This window comes from Scyliorhinus torazame, chromosome 5 (assembly GCF_047496885.1).
Source record: "Scyliorhinus torazame isolate Kashiwa2021f chromosome 5, sScyTor2.1, whole genome shotgun sequence".
NCBI lineage: Eukaryota > Metazoa > Chordata > Chondrichthyes > Carcharhiniformes > Scyliorhinidae > Scyliorhinus > Scyliorhinus torazame.
This window is the reverse complement of record NC_092711.1, coordinates 310,084,157-310,104,946: the sequence shown is the minus strand read 5'-3', so window position 1 is coordinate 310,104,946 and position 20,790 is coordinate 310,084,157. Positions and strand designations below refer to the sequence as shown.

The 20,790-nt window shown below is 51.0% G+C and overlaps 1 protein-coding gene across 2 annotated transcripts in view; it reads left to right on the top strand.

Annotated features, from left to right (window-relative positions):
- LOC140421297 (uncharacterized) overlaps positions 1 to 20,790 on the top strand; it is a 212,563-nt gene that overhangs the window by 135,014 nt on the left and 56,759 nt on the right. For both annotated transcript variants that reach the window (XM_072505912.1, XM_072505911.1), the window contains exons 3-4: positions 13,209 to 13,371; positions 17,403 to 17,535. In XM_072505912.1, coding sequence (XP_072362013.1) covers positions 13,209 to 13,371; positions 17,403 to 17,535 — 296 coding nt within the window. The remainder of the gene's footprint in view (positions 1 to 13,208; positions 13,372 to 17,402; positions 17,536 to 20,790) is intronic.

Here is a 20,790-nt window from a genome sequence, read left to right as displayed (position 1 = left end):
CAGGCCCTCTGCCATTTTATGCTGAATTGAGCATTGATTGGGAATGAATGGGACTTCCATCAGCATTTGGATGGAAGCCTCGCTCGCTAATCCCTCCTAAAACAGTGCTACAGTGGCCATAGGAGGTACTGCAGTGTCGTATCTGAGCCTACAATCCAGGACTGCACTTCACATAAGTACCATGGGTCCTGGGTATGGGGGGGAAGGAAAAGGTGGGGGTGGAGGGGGCGATATTGGTGTTGGGGGTAGGTTGGGGAGTGGGGGGGGGGGGGGGGGGGTGGCGGGTGTTGGAAGTGAGGATCGGAGCTCACTGGTCCCTGAGAAAAGGGTGCCCAAAATCTGAAAAGATCTTCAGATTGAGGCACCCCTGACCTCAATTCTTCCGATGATGAAATTGTTAACTTTTTCTACTCAGCACTCTGAACTAAAAATTGAGGTTGGGCAGGAAAGGCCCTTAATTGGCCACTTAAGGACCTTACTAGGAGCTTGGGCAGGCTTCCCATCCGAGGCCCGTTTTTCCCCACTGTGAAATTGTGTTTGGATCAGGGCGGACGGGGTCTCGGAGGAAAATCCAGTCTGGATGCTCGTCGGCCTGACGAGACGCTAGCTGGGTGGGAAGATACGCTGAGGGTGGTGGTAATGGCGGCAAGCCATTCTCCAAGTCCGCAAAGAGAAAAGGTAGGGAGGTGTCACCGCTTGGATTTCTTACAAAGACGATGAGCGATTTATTAGGGGATGAACATATGAATTAGGAGCAGATGTAGGACCCTCCCACAGTGCGTTGGGGCTTCGGGGGGGGGGGGGTCATGGGTTGTGTTGGGGGCCTCGGAGATCGAGGCAGCATTTTGAAATGGCATCCCGATCTCTCATTATGTGAGGAATTCCGACAGGTGGAGCTCCTCAGTATAGATATTGGGCCTCTGGGTGGCCTTGGCCGCATATTCCCCAGTGAGGTCCCTTATTTAATGTGAGTGGCGTTGTATAGCCGTGTATTTCTCGGCGCTGAGAGTGCTGGTAAACACGCGGTTAAACCCGCTCGGTATAGGATTTAGTTCCCTTTTAGTTGAATCGCGGCCTAAGTGTCATTTCAGGCGGGGAATGCGGGGTGATTGCTGACAGGTGTATGGGTGCGATCCAAATCGCAATTCACCCACACTTTGTACAAAATGGCTCCCCACGTGAAATATGCCGAGCCAGAGTCTCCAGGCGTTTGATACGCCTGACTGAGGATTCAGCTGTTTATTGCCAACAAGGGGGAGCATTATTTAAACACCCGCTCAGCACTCACTCCCAGTCAAGCCAGGAGGGCGACAGCGCAAAGACCTGCTCCTCGCTAGCTGGATACAGACCTAGCCAGGCTTCTGGGCGCTGTGGAGGAGAGGGAAGGGCACCCTGTACCCCCGAGGGGGTAGGAGACCTCCAAGCACTGTGACAAATGCCTCCTGGAAGCAGTGGCAGTTGCAATCAGTGCCAACTGCATGACCGGGACCACCGATGTAGGAAGAGAATGACTACCTACAAGCCGCAAGGGTAAATTAACACCTCTCTCCTCCCACCTGCCTCCCTTCAATTCCCAACCAGCCCCCCCCCCCACCCCCCCCCCCCCCATCTTCCACCCCACCCCTCCCCAATCTACTAGCAGCCACCTCACACCCTCTCAACAACAGACCGCCTCAGAACCCTCCCCTCCTGGCACTCATCTTTGCAACCCCTTTCTGTCTCGGCGGGGTGCCCGCACATGCTAGAGATGCTAAGCCAGGGCCGTGTGATACAGCAGGGATTGTCAGCAACATTACAGAAACTGCAGGGCCTTTTGGAGGGATCCCAAAGCCTTCAGGCGCCGGAGATGGTGCCGGCATTCCATGGCACCCAGGCCAGCACTGAAAAGGTGGCGATGGCAGCTGAAAGCCCTGGGGCACGACGTTCGCGTCTTGAGTGGTGGTGTCCAAGACATGGCTCAGTTTCTGACAACCATGGCTGAGGGCCTCGACATCATGTCCCATTCACTGAGGGACATGTCCCAGACACGGTGGACATTGCTGAGGCTCTCCAGAATGTGGCCCAGTCACAGAGGACCATCGTTGAGGGTTTCAGCACCGTGGCGCAGACACTGACTTGCCTCGAGGACTGACAGCGGCAGATGGCTCAAAGGCTCCTGGAGCTCACTCCAGCTACCCCTCAGTCCCATGGAATCACCCAGGGGCCCACGAGCTACCCGCGGGAGAGGGAAGCGCTGGATCTCATCCACCAAGGCGACATGGGCAGTTTCCAGATCTTCTGATTTCCCCCCCCCGACCGACACCAGCGGATATCAGGGGCAGCAGCCAGAAAAGGGTGTTGCGGTGACACCGCTGAGCTGGCCGAGGCCCTACGGGTCCTGGACCTCCAGAGGATGTCCGCCAGGGGCATCAAAGACAACGGGGTGTGGAAAGCAGCAGGCCACCTCCACTTTTGACGTGCATCCTGGAGAGACACCTAGATGTAACGCAAGGCCACAAAATAATAATAATAATCTTTAGTGCCACAAGTAGGCTTACATTAACACTGCAATGAAGTTACTGTGAAAACCACCTTGTCGCCACATTCCGGCGCCTGTTCGGGTACACAGAGGGAGAATTCTGAATGCCCAAATTACCTAACTTGTGGGAGGAAACCGGAGCACCCGGAGGATTTGGATTTTGTTTATTGTCACGTGTACCAAGGTACAGTGAAAAGTATTTTTCTGCGAGCAGCTCAACAGATCACGCAGACACAGGGAGAATGTGCAGACTCCGCACAGACAGTGTCCCAAGCCGGGAATAGAACCTGATACCCTGGCACTGTGAAGCAAGAGTGCTAACCATTGTGCTACCGTGCAGTCCATTAAGATTAAGACGTTAGAGGAGAACTGAGTGGGCACAGGTGAGGTCAGTAATCATAGTTAGGGAATGGATAATTGTCGCGTGAGATGCTCACTATTAATATATATCACACATGAAACATGTAACAGCTCTGACACTTAATACTTAACAACAGAGTGGGTCTTTCTCTCCTTCTGGACTCACGTCCTGCTGCGGGTCCCCCAAGAGGTGCCACCAATGATGCCACAGTGACGGACATCTAGAATGCAAACCCCATCACTCACTGGACAAAACCGTGTCCTTTCACCAAACCGCTCCCCCCAGAACTGTGGTCCAAATTAAAGTGCCCCCGACGCACACACAGACCTGAGGGTGGGAGTCAATGTGCTGTCAGCAGAAAGACAGGAGTCAGACATCATCAGAACGTGAGGAGTGCCACAGCTTTCCTCACAGCCTCCCGCCGTGAATAGGGACCCGTTGACAGTTCCAATGCAGGCCCATCACCCTCGTGTGATGTCACAGACCCTTGGAGGGGGCAGGGGGAACTGGGGTCGGGGAAAGGGTGATGTGAGGTGGTTGGGTTGGTGGGGGGGGGGGAGGATTGTGTTGAACTGATACACACAGACCCCCCCCTGTCATGTTGATTTGAAGGCTATGAGTCCCTGGTCCTCATGGCCTGTTGCACCCTTGCTGGCTCGATCCCAACATTAATTTTTAAACAGGGAGGATGTGGAAAAGGAGAGACCTCATACAGTCAGTAAGGTCATCTATCCTGGGGCAGCCAGAGCTTAACCTCTGCCTTTACGCCTGATGGGTGGTCCGTGTTGCAACCCTGCCCCGCCCTTAGCATGACTGTCCCGCCTTCTCTCAATGTGCCATCCACTTGTGCTGACAGCGTTCGCTCTGCATACTCCCTCCCACCCAGATCAGGAGCCCCTAGACCCCAGACCACTGCCAGCAACATCAGGGAGGCCATGCTCAGCTCTCTGCCCCTCATCCAGATAGTTAATCTTTGACTGCGAGAGGGTCCTCAGTAGTGACGCCCAGCATGAGTATTGCCAGCTGACTCTATGGTACTGATGCACATAAAGGACAGGCACACTGTTCAGGCATCAGAGGTATTCATTGGAGTTCAGAAGAATGAGGGGGATCTCAAAGAAACCTATAAAGTTCTAACAGCACTAGACAGGGTAGATGCAGGAAGGATGTTCCCGATGATGGGTGTTTCCGAAACCTGGGTTCACAGTCTGAGGATACGGAGTAGACCATTGATTTGATTAGATTAGATTTATTATTGTCACATTTATTAGTAAGGAGTGAAAAGAATTGGGCGGGATTCTCTGATCCTGAGGCTAAGTGTTGACACCGTCGTAAGCGCCGTCTCACCTTCGTGTTTGGAGTGACTAGTGACCAGAGGTAGAGAGAGATAGCTCAGAGTGTAGGTGTTGTTGATCATAGTTAATATATATTTAATCTTGTTAATTTAATCTGTAGTCTAGTTGTTGAAGAGAGAACAAACTCACAGTTTATTTGTTAACATTACTCAATAAACAATTTGCTTCAATTGGAGATTTCAAGTGTTAATGAACATCAAGTACAGGACCATCTTGGAAAGAAGCAAATGAGTAATAAGATATTACACAGCGTAATATAACACAGTCGGGAAAGAATTCTCTCAGGCAGGGCACCTGCTCTTTTGAGGAGGCACTTCAGAGTTCATGGACCGTCAAGTGCTGTCGTCATTAACAAAGCTAATCCCTCATTTGAGAAAGCATTCAGTTGTCAAAGTAGAGGCTTGTCACAGTCAATGGGGAGTGAAATGGACCTTAAACAAGCAAGTACAAAGGATACATTTCAAAGGGGTGAAATGAACTTTTGAAAGACAAGCTGCAGCTTGTCTTGGCCCCTCCAGCCCCCCAAACCCCCTTGAAGGGCACCCCCAGAACCCCTGGCCGGCAGCTACTGTGCCCTTGCCCTGCCTGAAGGTCAGTAGAGAGGTCCTTGCTCCCCCTCTGAGTCCATGGTGCCTGGTCCTCGCTTTTGTAGAGCAGTACTGAATGACGCCTGCATGAAGTCCCACTTGGGGGGTACGGGTTACTTCCGGGCTGCCGCTGCATTCCACTCTCATCTTGCTATTGAGATAAAAATGAATGCAAACGAGGTTTGATCAGGCCCTTTGTGGGAATCCCATTTTGGGTCTCTCCCGTTATTCTCCCGACATAGCGAGATCAGCGCCAGGCGCAACGTGGCAAGAGAATCGTCCAAATGTCTCATCCAAAAGATGCCATATCGGATATCTCAGCACACCCTCAGTACAACACTGGAGTGCCAGCCCTGACCTTTGAAGTCACGTGCTGGAGCGTGACCATGAACTCACAACATTCTAACTCCGAGACATGAGACACACAGCCATTGAACTGAATTGAGACCACCCAAAGGACCTCATACAACCAGCAGTTGAAATAGGCCTTCATCCATCAGCAGTGATTCAATGTTGAGCCCAGATCCCATCCGTGAACGGCCCAGTTTCTAATTCACTGCACCAGCCAATGGTGACCCAATGTGCATTATCACTGAGTCCTGCCTATAGTTTTGGATTCAGGTTCAACAGGAGAACTGACCTGAAATCTCCAGCTGTGAGACATTGGAAAAAGAACACTTTTACTCCTTGATTGAATCGACTCATAAGTTTGGCTTCACTGCCTACCTTCTCTCTGGGGGCTGGGTGGGTGGGTCATAGGCCAGAAAAATCAAGGACCAATATGTGCTGAAGAATGTGTGTTTTAATTAAGCGGGAGAGGCACATTATATGGAGTCTCTATTTCACGTAAGTCACGTGTTCATCTTTTTCTTTCCACAAGCTTGGCAATTTTCTAACAAAAACATTGTGGGCTTTTTGAATTAGGTTGTTCTGCAAGCTAATTACATGTGAGGCAAGAACTAAATTGCATTGCACAAAAATAAAGGAGGTCTTGCTGCGGTATTCCCCTACCTGCGTTACAGATGACAATAATGGTTGCCTGTCCAAAACCCCATCAGCCAGTACAAACATGCCTCTCTGCTCCAGAGTAATTACATGGCATTACTGTGTAACATTTGGAATTGCTTCCAGACTATCATAACAGACCTTGAGGTGACTTTTGCTTCACATGTTTATGTGCCAAGTGCCAGGTTAGGTTGCAAAACAAACAGAAAATGTTTCAAGCCTGGAGTTAAATCAAAATCAATGTGGACAGAAAGTTGGAGGAAGTACTAACTTCACAAATGACAATTTAGAAAAAGGAGAGAGTTGACCAGGGCAATGTCAATCCATCTAGCTGGGGGCTTCTTGGGTGGTTTTAGATGGCAGTGTTTGTAATATTAACTAGATATATAAAATATATTAAAATTACAAGTCAATAGAATAAAAGTCCATTGACTGATCTCACGGCAACAACAAATATTAAAATGTTATCACAGCCTTACAATGAATTGGTAGAAATGCACATTTTTAATATCGCCCACTGTCCACCAAAATAACCACATGAAAATTAAATGAAAATAGTTTACTGTCACAAGTAGGCTTCAAATGAAGTTACTGTGAAAAGCCCCTAGTCGCCACATTCCAGCGCCTGTTCGGGGGGGGGGGCTGGTACAGGAATTGAACCGTGCTGCTGGCCTGCCTTGGCCTGCTTTAAAAGCCAGCTATTTAGCCCAGTGTGCTAAACCAGCCCCTGGTTTCCAAACCACCCCGAAAGTATCAACAAGCTTTCACATTTTGTAACTTTCACTTTAATATTGATTAGAACCCGGGAAAATTAAACATGAATGAACAGGCAAATGATTTGGTAACGAGAGATATTTTCTTCAATATTTATCAATGGCAAGGCAGAAAATCTAAACTCTTAATATCTTATTAATGCACATAAATTATGACAAATGAGCACTGTGTCTCTGGCACAATCCTAACATTGCTTTGTTTACCAACAATCTAGCAAGATTAGTGTAACATCTAAAATTCTAATCATGGCCAACCCTATTATTAATAAGTACCAGTCAAATGCATGGAGCATCTTTGCAACCGAAGATGCTAACTTGATTTCAATTTATGGCTCAAAATATTGAATTACTTTACTCTTTTCTACTTCAAAACAAATGGCACAGATTTATAATCAAAAGAGGCGCTTGCTAAATAATTCGCAGACAGCTTCAGCTAGAGATGGCTCCTGCACAGCATGTGTAGAAAGATTTACAATAACAGTACATCATTATGTATAATCCAACGTTCCTTCGCTCATGTTAAAAAAAGATTTGAAGGCACCAGTTAATGATGAAATCAGTCTTCAACTGGGCACTCTTTGGGGTTAATTCTGATTTTGTGTCAGCCCCTAAGCCAGATGGTTCAAGTTTCGCTCCAGGAACTGAGCAGAAAAATCTAGGCTGAAACTCCAATGCAGTATTGAGGAAGTCCTGCACTGTCAAATGTGTCAAGTGGAATTCTCCGTTCCAGCGGCTAAGTGCCGGCGCCAACCGAGAACCCGCGGGTGGATCACGACTGGAAAATCGGCGCAAACCCCACACCAATTCCGGTACCGGTGAGGGACTAGCACCAACACCGCGTGAAGCGGATTGCGCAGAAGACAGCCGGAGAATCGCCGGGTCCCGGGTCGCACATGCGCGGGGCTGCCGATCTGCACCGGTCACGCCAGAAAACATGGGCCGGCCATGCTGGAATCCTAACCTGCCCATCCTACACACAGCCTGGCCACCCCCCAGCCCTAGCAGAAGCCCCCCGGCCAGCGGCACGCATCCCGGACTAGTGTGGCGGCGATGGACACTGTCCGCAGCCAGGCACACCAGGTTCCCGACCACTGGGACCACACATGGCCCGCGCCATCGGGAACTCAGCCCATTGGGGGTGGAGGATCGCGGGTGGGCCGGTTGAAGACGTGCCAACAGCCTTGAGACTGCGTGCGCCGCGTGTCCCGGTGCCGCCGATTTGGAGGGGATGGAGCATCGCGAACCGGCGTCGAACCCGCGCTTGCCCCGGATCGGGCGTCGGAAGCCATTCTCCACCCGATCGCCGATCCCAATTTTGCCGTCAGGCTACGGAGAATCCCACCCGTGATCTTTCGGATGAACGGACAAATTGAGACATTCTTGGGTGGATGCAAAAGATTCCACAGAAGTATACTGAAGAAGATCTGGGAATATTTATTCCTCAATCAATGTCACAAAAAACGATAATTTGATCAATATCACATTGTTGTTTCTGGGAGTTTGCAGTGTGCAAATTGTCTGCCATCTTTCCTACACTAGAATAGTGACTACACTTCAAAAGTGCATCCTTAACTTAAAAGTGCTTTATGACTTATATATGGTGGCTGTGAAAGGTGCGATATAAATGCAATTGCTGACATCGGTGTGGGAACGGTGGCGTTTTATAACCCCAAAAATGGCACAAAACGACCACCGTTTGGTGGGGGGCTAGCAGGCACGCAGGGTAAAGCTCTCGGCTCTCGCTGCGGATACGGCCGGAGAATTGCCGATCTGTGGCCGCGCATGCGCATGGCAGCGGCCGGGCAGTGCAACATGGCGCCGGCAGCATGTGGTCCCGGCCTGCCAAATAGTGTGCCCCTATGGCCAGGCTCGCCAATCCCAGACCCCCCCCCCCCTGACCAGTGCCCCAGCCCCCACCAAAGCCCCCTTGCCCGCGAATCGGCTCACCCCTCACGGCCTGCGGTGTGCTCTGCGAGCATGCCGTTTTGGAGGGGGCTGAGTATCTCAAAAGCGGCGGCGCCTCCACTGAATTTGGTGCCAAAGTGGATTCTCCGGCCGATCGGCGAACACGATTTTGGCATCGGAGTCCGGATAATCCCGCCCAAGTTCTTTTGTGCAACAGTGCCAGAATGGATAATAAGCAAATCAGCTGCTCGTTTTCCACCTCTCTGTTTTTATTTTCACTGACTTAATAGCAAGCCTGTAAAATTGAATACTGACTCACTAAAATCCATTGTACACCATCACGCAAAGTCAAAATCATCCCCATTATGTGAATGTATTAAACATCATGGGCGGGATTCTCCCCTACCCGACGGGACGGGGGGTCCCGGCGGGATGGAGTGTCGTGAACCACTCCGGCGTCGGGCCGCCCCAAAGGTGTGGGTTTCTCCGCACCTTTAGGGGCCAAGCCCTCACCTTTAGGGGCTAGGCCCGCGCCGGAGTGGTTTCCCGTCCCGCCGGCTGGCATGGAAGACCATTGGCGCCACACCAGCCGGGGCCGAAGGGACTCCGCTGGCCGGTGGAAGTCCACGCATGCGCGGGAGCGTCAGCGGCTGCTGACGCATCCCCGCACATACGTAGGGGGGGGGGGTCACCTACGCGTCGGCCATCGTGGAGACCGACACGGCCGACGCGTAGTAAAAGAGTGCCCCCACGGCCCGCCCGCGGATCAGTGAGCCCCGATCGCGGGCCAGGCCACCATGGGCGCACCCCCCCGGGGCCAGATCGGCCCACGCCCCCCCCCACCCCCAGGACCCCGGAGCCCGCTCGCGCCGCCAGGTTCCACCGGTAAGGGAGGTGGTTTAATTCACGCCGGCGGGACCGGCATTACAGCAGCGGGACTTCGGCCCATCATGGGCTGGAGAATCGCCGGAGGTGGCCGGCGACCGGCGCGGCGCGTTTCCCGCCGGCCGCCGAATTCTTCGGCACCGGCGGTGGGTCGGAGAATCCCGCCCCATATGCTGAATAGTAAAAAGAGAGACGGCTAATGTTTCGGAATCTATAATACTATGGCCACGATTCTCCACAAAATAACCGTGATTCCGCCAGCAGTAAGATCGGTGTGTTTCCCGCTGTTCCTGTGATTCCGCCAGCAGGAAGATCGGTGTGTTTCCCGCTCTTCCTGTGATTCCGCCAGCAGGAAGATCGGTGTGTTTCCCGCTCTTCCTGTGATTCCGCCAGCAGGAAGATCGGTGTGTTTCCCGCTGCTCCTGTGATTCCGTCATCAGGAAGATCGGTGTGTTTCCCGCTCTTCCTGTGATTCCACCAGCAGGAAGATCGGTGTGTTTCCCGCTGTTCCTGGCAGCACTAATCAAGTGTGACTCAACGGCACTTGGAAACATTTTTGGAGAGGGGAAGATATTGCACTGGCATTGAGAAGGCCGTGGCCTAAACTCGCTGACAGGTCCCACAGCTCCGGGATCAGGGTGCCACCCCCCCAAGTGAGCAACACTCTGTCATGTGCTCGGCAAATGCCCCACCCCCTACTTCAGGCTCTCCCTTTGGGCTCCTCCCGCTTCATCCCCTCTTCAGGCCACCCACCTCTTTCCCCCCCTTCAGGTCCTGCCCCTGATGCTATGGACTCAGAGAGGAGGTGGAGGGGAAGGGGGTGAGTACCTTCTCTACACTTGCCTCCACGGTGCTGATGTGGGGGGGGGGGGGGGGGGGGGGTGGTCTTTCAGTGGAGATGCAGGTTGGAGTGGCTTGGGCTGGGCTGGAGGGGTCTTTCCCAGGATGAGAGTCATGTAGTGGACCTTCTCTCTGTAGCTTTGAAAATCAATAAACTGTTTTCCATCATGGCAAGTTGTAGTTAAAATCTTCCCTCTGATATGTTGGAACCCTTTGATGATTCTCCCAGCATGTCATGTTTGAAGATCTTTCAAATGAATGTGAAAAGCCTCCCTCTGTAACCTTGAAACCTTTTGATGTCTCTCCGAGCATTGCGAAGTTCAAAGATCTGTCTGATGAAGGTGAACGTTTTCCCTCTGATGTGTTGGAAATCTTTGAAGTCATTTTATCACAGTCAATTTCATTTCCCTTTAACTTCTTCAAGCCTCTGGGTATGCTGAGAAGCCTAAACATTTTGAACTGCATTGTTTACATTCAATTTCAGGGTCTACTACCTTTTGCAAACCTCTTGATTGACAGGTCCAGGCTATTTCAAAGGAGGGTTTAGCACCTGGCCCAGGCGTCTCAGGACCAGGGGAGGTAGCACCTGTGGGACCTCCAGCTAGGTTGAGGAAGGGGAGGAGTGCGGGAACATACTGGGAGGCTGGAACATCCAGTTTCAAACACGGTAATTACATTTAAATGCACAAGGAGCACCTGTAATCAGGTTCACACCCAATCGGGCCAAAAACCTGATTGGACCAGGTGCAGTGAGCTGGAAGACACAACGGGCATGACGCCTGTCGAGAATCCACTTTTAGCCCTCCCGCCCGATTCAACGGGTCATCCTGAACCACAGCTGGGGGTTAAATAGTGGATTTTAAGTCCCCTGTGATATAACTGCTTGCCAACTGAGGGGGGGGGGATAGATTCAAAATATGGGGGGGCTGGATTCTCCAGAAATTGGGTTATGACCCCACGCCAGCATCAAAACGTGGGCTTTTCACTCTAGACTTTCCTTCAGAAAGTCCTGAGCTATTCCCCCACCTGCAGGGGGCTGGCAGGGTCCCGGAGTACTCCTCGCAGCTCTGGCTGCGGATACGGGGATCCGCACTTCCGGTCGGGAGTCCGCGCATGCACACGGCCGCGTCCTGCGGCGGCCGTCCCATGCGACATGGCAGGCTCGCTCCACAGACCGTCATGCAGAATGTAGAACCCCCCACGATCCGATCATGCGCACCTGCGGAGCCCTGCCGCCCGATCGCTCCCCTGGCCATCCCCTGGCCACCGTGGTGATCGATCCTCCCCTCCCCTCACCCCCCCCCCCCCCCCCCAGCGCGGCCACGGATTGAGTCCGCAGCCGCCACCCGAGTTTCCCAACGGCCGATACGTGGTTAGAACCACACCGTTGGGAATTCGGTCAGTTTCGCGCGTGGGGGGGGGGGGGGGGGGGCGGGGGCCTCTGTCAATGGGCCCCTAAAGGCGGCGCGTAGATCGCGTGCGATGGATTCCTGAGCGATTCCCCGGGGAATCACTTCAGCGGCGCCGGTCTCGATTTCCGGGTAAACGGCCATTCTCCGCCCCCACGCCGAAAGCGATTTCGCCGCAAAGGCTCGGGAGAATCCAGCCCGGGTTCTCGCATTTAAAATGGAGATGAGGAGGAATTTCTGCTCTCAATGAGTAACTGGAATATTTGGACTTCTCTTCCAGGGAGCAGCGGAGGATGAGTCACTGAATATATTGAAGGCTGTGTTAGGTAGATATTTGACTGACAGTGGTGTGGCGGGTTACTGGCGACAGGCAGGGGAGTGGAGTCAAGGGCATTATCAAATAAGTAATTTGATTTGCTGGTGGAGCGGGCCTCTGGAACCACATGGCCGATTCCTGCTCCTGGTTCTTATGCCCTTATAACCTTGGTCTTCGCCGCTATCTTCATTTGTGCAAAATTTCAATTTTGATGTCAGACATCACACTTCACGCGTTCCACACAATTCACACACAATACAAATTATCACGATCACAGCTTTTGCAACAATTGAGTGATTCAGTTACTCGAGTGCATTTGGATTGTTGTTTTGGGTTTGTATGGGAGGGAAGAAGGCGGAAGCATTTGCTTGAAGGTTGACTCCCCTCAAGGGAGAGAAAAGGAGAAAGCAAAAAAGAGAGATACATGAGTCATGATGTATTGGAAAAACGCCAGAATGCTGAATTGTCATCTGCAATGTCATGTAAAGTAGTTTAAAAGAAAAACTATGCATAATGGCATTCATTTCAAACTGGGGCCTCTGTTCTGGCATGAGGAATGTAGAAAGTGGAGGGGGAGGGCATTCAGCCCCTCAAACCTGTTCTGCCTTTCAAAAGAACAAAGAACAAAGAAAAGTACAGCACAGGAACAGGCCCTTCAGCCCTCCAAGCCTGCGCCGACCATGCTGCCCGTCTAAACTAAAATATTCTACACTTCCGGGGTCCGTATCCCTCTATTCACATTCTATTCATGTATTTGTCAAGATGCCCCTTAAATGTCACTATCGTCCCTACTTCCACCACCTCCTCCGGTAGCGAGTTCCAGGCACCCACTACCCTCTGTGTAAAAAAACTTGCCTCATACATCTCCTCTAAACCTTGCCCCTTGCACCTTAAACCTATGCCCCCTAGTAATTGACCGCTCTACCCTGGAAGAAAGCCTCTGACTCTCCACTCTGTCTATGCCCCTCATAATTTTGTAGACCTCTATCAGGTCGCCCCTCAACCTCCGTCGTTCCAGTGAGAACAAACCGAGTTTATTCAACTCCTGATGCCCTCCATACCAGGCAACATCCTGGTAAATCTCTTCTGCACCCTCTCGAAAGCTTCCACATCCTTCTGGTCTATACTCCAGACTGGTCATGAGCAGCTCCATGGGAGATCAGCGAACCGTGGCATGACTAACATGATGTTAGAGAGTGAATTAGCTGTGCTTTCTGACGGCCTGGCACTCAGAATTGTATTTGTTCTTTGTAGGGAAGAAGAAGTCAAAATTTAAAACCTTCAAAAACTTCTTTGCTAAAAAGAAGAGGACAGATACAGCCGCTCCCCGAGGCGAAAACGGTCTGAAACAGTGCCAATCGAGCAGCAATGTCAGCATTCCAGAACCTTCCGCAGCACCGACTGACTCTGAGACTGGGTAAGAGACATCAAGAAGGCAATTCAACGAGGTATTAAATTGCAGAAATGTTTTATACCGCAGAGTGGGTGGATGGGTGGGTGAATTGGTTCCAATTTTCAAAGACCTTCACCCATTAAGAGTATCTATGCCAGTGTGCCGAGGTTACCAGATTGACAAAAACCTGCATCAACCAATAACTGCCACGAATTGCACCATTTCCTGTCAGTATAAAGCTTGATATACGTAAGCTTTGATACATTAACAATCAAATCCAGAAAATGTAAAAACTGTCTACTGCAAATAGTTTCCTTATAAATCCATGATTCATTCTCCAATGAACTCAATGTAATTTGTATTGTAGCAAATATTGATGCAACAGATCAGTATACCTGTAGCTTCTCCCATCCCATATATATCCATTAACAATTATATTTTCCAGGACGGCATGTGGCGCAGTGGATAGCACTGGGACTGCGGCCGGTTCAAATCCCGGCCCTGGGTCACTGTCCGTGTGCAGTTTGCACATTCTCCCCGTGTCTGCGTGGATTTCACCCCCCCCCCCCCCCCCACAACCCAAAGATGTGCAGGTTAGGTAGATTGGCCCTGAATTGTAAAAAAAATAATAATAATTGGGTATTCTCAATTATATTTTCCAACTCTACTGAGTACATAAGAGTACATAAAATGAGCGAACGACACGAGGACGCACTTCAGATTTATCCACCACAAAATCAAAATACTTTGGATGCTGCAAATCTGAAACATGGACGGGAAACCTGCAGAGAGAAATGGGTGTGTAGTGTTCATGACGCTGGACAGGTCGTCCAAAAGGCCGGATTAACACTCTGGGAATATCAGTTCACAATGTCAGCAGTAGAATTTACATAAGAACTAAGATCAGGAGCAGGCCATTCAGCCCCTCAAGTCCGTTCCGCCATTCAATACGATCATGGCTGATCTCATCCCGGCCTCATCTCCACCTTCCTGCCCGCTCCCTTTAATCCTTCATCCCGCTACCAATTTAAAATCTTTCTGTCTCCTCAAATTTGTTTTAGAGATCCGGGGCGAGATTCTCCGACCCCCCGCCGGGTCGGAGAATCGCCGGGGGCTGGCGTGAATCCTGCCCCCGCCGGTTGCCGAAGTCTCCGGCACCTGAGATCGGCGGGGGCGGGAATCGTGCCGCGCCGGTTGGCGGGCCCCCCCGCTCGATTCTCTGGCCCGAATGGGCCAAAGTCCCGCCGCTAAAATGCCTGTCCTGCTGGCGTAAATTAAACCACCTACCTTACCGGCGGGACAAGGCGGGCTCCGGGGTCCCGCGATCCAGTTCGATCTCGCGATGCATTCCGACCGTCGCAAATCTCGCGAGAGGCCTCTCTCTCGAGATTTAACAGCCTTGTCGCGCCACCAAGTCGGGTGTGATGAGGCCGCTCGATCGCGCCGTTAGCCTGTTTGGCTTTTGAGTATTAGAAAACAATGTAAACAATCAACACCAAACTGCATTTAACATAATTGGTCAGTGATTATTAATTAACCCTGAGGCTTTTCACAGAAATAGTATAAAATGCTTTGAGGTCAAACTATTTCAGGAGACATTCGGGCAAATTACTGAAAACCTGATCAAAGAGGTAGGTTTTAAGGAGTCAATGAGAGGAAAGTGCAGTAGAGAGGCATTCGGAAGGGAATTCCTTGGCAACTGAAGACACAGCCACTTATGGTGGAAGAATTTCAGTTCAAGAATGCTCAGGAGGCCAGAATTAAAGGAGTGCAGAGACCTTGGAGGGTTGTGGGGCTGAATGGGTTTATGGATAGGGAGGGGCCAGGCCATGAAGGAATTTGGAAACAACCAATGAGAATATTAAACTTGAGGCATTGCTTACCCAGGAAGCAATCTAGTCAGCGAATACAGCCTGAAGGGTTAATGGGGTTTGGGGTGAGCTGGGACAAGGGCAGCGGAGCTTTGGACCAATCACGTCAAGATCATTCTTTCTCCGCCTTTCCATCATTAACGATTGGGTCCTGAGGTTGCGCTCGGGACAATTGGTGTCCAGGTATGTTTCTTGAAATTCTTCTCTTGACAATTTTAATAGAGGCTGTTACACTTTAGGGTTTTTTTTTGTCTAGCTGTTTTTTAGTTTTCATCAGACAGATTACAGTTTTAGTTAAGTCCTAGATTCCTATAGAATACTTCTATCAAATCTCCCCGAAGCGTTCTCTAAGGATCGAGGGGTATAGTACAATGTCAAGATGGTATGTGACTCGGAGGGGAACTTGCAGGTGGTGGTTTTTCCAGGTACCTGTTCCTCTAGATGGTAAAGGTCCAGGTGGGTTTGGAAGATACTGTTCGAGGAGGCTTGGCAAGATGCTGTAGTTCATCTTGTAGATGGTACACACTGTTGCTATGGTGCTCCTGTGGTGGAGGGACTGAATGTTTCAGCTGGTGGATGGCATGCCGATCAAGTGGCCTATTGTCCTGGATGGTGTCGAACTTCTTGAGTCCTGTTGGAGCTGCACTCATCCAGGCAAGTGGCGATTATTCCATCACACTCCTGACTTGCACCTTGTAGATGGTGGACAGTCTTTGGGGAGTCAAGAGGCGAGATAATGGCTAATCTGTATCTTAACTCTGTCTAGCCTTAATATCATTGCCTGAGAGAAATGTAATCACTTTCAGTTTAGCCTGGAACAGGGGTGGCCAAACTTTTGGAACCCGAGAGCTGGGACCGTCATATGAGGAGAAATTGACTAGTTTAGGATTGTTCTCGCTGGAGTTCAAAAGAATAAGGGGGGATCTCATAAAGACTAAAATTCTAGTAGGACTAGACAGGGTAGATGCAGAGAGGATGTTCCCAATGATGGGTGTGTCCAGAACCAGGGGTCACAGCCTGAGGATTCAGGGTAAACCATTTCGGACATAGATGAGGAGACATTTCTTCATACAAAGAGTGGTGAGCCTGTGGAATTCATTACCACAGGAAGTAGTTGATGCTAAATCATTGAATATATTGAAAAGGCAGATAGATATAGCACTTGAGGCGAATGAGATCAAAGGCTACGGGGAGAAAGCAGGATTAGGCTATTGAGTTGGATGATCAGCCATGATCGTGATGAATGGCGGAGCAGGCTCGAAGGGCCAACAGGCCTCCTCCTGCTCTTATCTTCTATGTATCTGCCATAATTTTCAGATACTTGTGATCCCCAAGGCACAGTCAACCTTTACAGCCAGATTTTTATGACTTTCACGTACTCAGCCCCTACTCACTCACTGATACCCTTCTTTCCCATCCTCACTCTCCATTCACTCACATCTACTTCACCCTCCCCACTACCTGAATGTCTTCACCATGTCCGGATGCGGAGGAGCTGGAGTGAAGAGAAGAGACTGTCAAGGCCTAAACCTCAGGCACTGATTCTCAGCCTCCATACCCACTCTCATCTACCCCACCCAACGCCCCCCCCCCCCCCCCCCCCCACCTTCCCCGCCTTCTCTGGTCACCTCTGGCTATTTTTGATCCCCGTTCAGCCCTGTTCTCATCCCAGTCAAGTGGGAACAACCCCCACAGCCGAGGCAACAACACGCAGGCAATTCAGTACAGGAAGTTGCTCTACAGGCTTCACGTGGGAGCAACAGCTACTGAAGGCTGCATTGCCGAATCACTGAAATTTGGCTGGACGAACCCTGAAGCTGCTGTTACTGAGCTTAGGTAACAACCTGTAGGACAGTATTGCTCAGTCCATTTTATTGCAGGTATCCCGTCATTTAGAATGTTAAAATAATGGGATGGAATGTTGCACGAGGAGGCTAATTGTTCAACTATTAATATACTGAAGAGTAGTTTTGAGAATTAGGGTAATGAAATAAAAAGGAACATATGTCATGATTTATTGCTGTATGGAAATAAAGTCTTACTTCCTGCTGTGGTGCCAGTATATCACTGATAACATTGAAAATGAACGATTAAGAGAAAACAATCCCCTAATGTGCTTTTCCTTCCTCAGAGGTGTTGCATAGTGATCTGCAGTGTGATATCTGTTAATATTTATTATTTCAGTTCTCAGAGTAGCATTGGAAACAGAGCTGTATCACATGACAGCATTTTTATTCCGGAACTATCCATCTCAGAGACTGCACCAGCCAGAGTGACGTCTCAGGAAAATGTGCCTGGCAGAGTGAAAGCTTTGCAGGTGAGTGAGAGCGACAACAGCTTGTTCATACGTACGAACGTCAATGGCAAAGAAAAAAAATCAGATGGTTCATCAAGTCTCTCCCACACTAAAGATGCTGGGAATTTCATGACTGACACTTTCTATCTCTCCTGCCACTCCCAGCAGCCACGTAAGCAGCTGGGAGAAGCAACCAAGCTCAAATGTCAGCTGTGGCTGAGGTCTCGTGTCTCTGAGTTGAAGGTTTATAGCTTCATGTTTAATTACTGCACAAAAATCAAAGTCGATGCGATAATGAGGGAGTGCTGCACTGACAGAGGTGCGGGGCTGTATTCTCCACTGCCCGCCGCTGGTAGTGGGGTCCCCTATGCAGCGGAGAATCGGAAAATTGGAATCGGTGCTGGGCGAAGGCGGGCTCCAATCCAATCGCGATGCTCCGTGCCCCACTGGCAGCGGGATCAATGTTTGCTCCCGCACGCCAGCGGGAAGATGAAAATGAATGTAATTGGGTCTTAATGACTCATTTGCATCCATTTAGCGGGCCCGGTACCTTATTCTCCAGCTCTCCGTGATTCTCCGTTCCCCTGGGCCGAGAATCTCATGGGCGGCGATTACTACAGGTCTCACCAAACATGAGCCTGATGTGATGGTCTTTGTGGCGGGCCAAGGAAGTAACTCCTTAAGGGAGTTTCCCTCAATGTCAATCCCCTCCCCCCAATGCAGAACCTGCCCACCCTTCCTCTACCAGACGCTTGAGTGATTGGAATGCACTCGCCTTTCTTTGATGTGGTTGATGTTTATAAACAATGGGGTTTCAGCACTTAGAGTCACTCATCCATGAAAAGAGATAAATGAATCAAGGCTGCAGCTATTTTGTGGAAGCTGTCAATCACAGCCCACTACTAGAAAGGAATGAATGGATTGCAGCTAATCGATCTGAGGGGTTTAAACACCGATTACAGCCATCCTCCTTCCAGGAATGGCGACTTGGAGCTTTCAGTTGAGCTACAGCTGTAATGTTTATTTTAAATCTTTTTTGTCACAAGTAGGCTTACATTAACACTGCAGTGAAGTTACTTTGAAAAGCCCCTAGTCGCCGCATGTTAGGGTACACAGAGGGAGAATTAGAATTTAACTAGCCGTGTCTGGACTGCTCTCCAGCTTCCAGACAGGGGTCAGTTTTATGTGGGTGGGGTCTGTTAGGGGTGGAGGGGTCTGTGGGGAGAGGGTCTCTTTATTCAGGGGTCCCTTTGAGGGATCCCTATAATTAGGAGATCTCTGTGGGGGGTTACTTTAGAGGTTCCTTGTGGGGGGTTCTTTTAGGTGGGGTCCCTGTGGCGTTCCCTCAAGTTCTCCTCAGTTAGGGGGTCCAGGTAGGATCTCCCTCGTGAGGGAGTTCCAGGGGGAGAGATCTCCCTATTAAAGGGGTCCATGAAAGGAGTCTCCCTGTTAAAGGGGTCCCTGGGGGGAGCACCCGAGTTGGGGAGTTCCGGAGGGAAGCGTGGGGTGGGTCACCCCCGTACTTGGGGGAAGGTGGGTACCCAGGCAATCCAGGAGTGGGGGGCTGCTTTTCAGTATGGGGGGGGCTGATTTGCGGTGAGGGGAGGGGGGAGGGCGGTGGCCGGCCACAGGACTACGCTAGCGGGCCGCCCGCTCGAAATGGCTGCCCATTGGAATCCCTCATCTTCCTTACCATGCAATTCTCCTCTGGCGGGAGATCCTAGGGCTTGATTCTCCAACCCCCCACCAGGTCGGAGAATCGCCAGGGGTCGGCGTAAATCCCGCCATCCTCCGAACTCTCCGGCCCCCCCAAAATCGCCCCGCGTAAATCCCGCCGCCCGCCTCGGAGAATGGCAGGGACCGGCGCGACTCAATGGGCCCCGGGGCCGCCTGAATTCTCCGGGCCGCGATGGGCCGAAGTCCCGCCCGTTTAACGCGGGTCCCGCCGGCGTAAATCAAGGTTGGTCCCTACTGGCGGGACCCAGCTCCATGGGCGGCCTCCGGGATCCTCGGGGTGGCGGGGTGATCTGGCCCCGGGGAGCTGTACCCCCACGGTGGCCTGGCCCGCCATCGGGGCCGACCGATTTGCGGGCGGGCCTGTGCCGTGGGGGCACTCTATTCCTCCGCGTCAGCCTTGTACCGATCCGCGATGGCCGACGCGGAGATGAACCCCCCCGCGCATGCGCGGGGATGACGGCAGCAGATGCTGCCGCTCCCACAGATGTGCCAACTCGCGCCGGCCGACGGAGGCCCTTCGCCGTCGGTTGGCATGGCGCCAAGCCCCTCGCCGCCGGCCGTCACGGTGCAAACCACTCCGGCGCTGTCCTAGCCCCTGAAGGCGCGGAGGATTCCACACCTTTGGGGCAGCTCGACGCCGGAGTGGTTCCCGCCAGGGTTTGCGCCGTTTTTTCCCGCCCCGACGATTTGCGCAGAATCCCGCCCCTAGCCTCCCAAACGGAGTACCTCGCACGCTGTCTTACAAATGTCCATCTGAGGCCCAGTCTGCCCTGCCAGATGATGTAAAAAATCCCATGGCATCCTTTTTAAGAAGAACAAGGGAGTTATCCTTATGAGTACCTCAATCAACATCAGAAAAATCAAACTACCTGGTCCTTATCATATTGATGTCTGTGGGAGTTTACTGTGTGCAAATTTTCTGTCACATTTTCTAAATGACAACAAAGTACTTCATTGGTTAGGGGATGCTTTGGGATATCCAGTGACTGTGAAAGGTGCTATATAAATGCAAATCTTGCTTTCTCTCAAGCCCAATAAGGATGAAGAAAACACGGGCAGAAATTGTGGGCCACCTGTGGGTGGGAAATCAGGCAGGTGGACCCATAGATTAGGCTGCTTTGGCATCGCTGGCATGTCTATTCTTGACCCATTGTGATTTTATAAATGAAGGGGGAGGTGTTAGGTGAGTTGCCCACGGAGGCCCTTATGTGGGCACTTAATGCCCAATTAAGGGCCTCAATCCGCCACCTTGATTTAACGGACAGCAGGAGGGACCAGGTCTGAAGGGTTAAAGCAAAGGAGAGGGTGCTAAGTGGAGGTGGGCCTACCCCAACCTTTTCTCTGGGGGTGCAGGGAGCCCGCCTCCACTCATTATCCAGCTCCACATTTCCAACAGTGCGAAGCTTCTTCAGTTCTGAACGGTTGGAGTGGAGTGAGATTTGAACTCACAATTCTCTAAACTCAAAGACAAGACTGTGACTGACTGAGCCAGACTATTGCCACAATAATTATGTTCATTACTGCATTAAAAATAAAGAT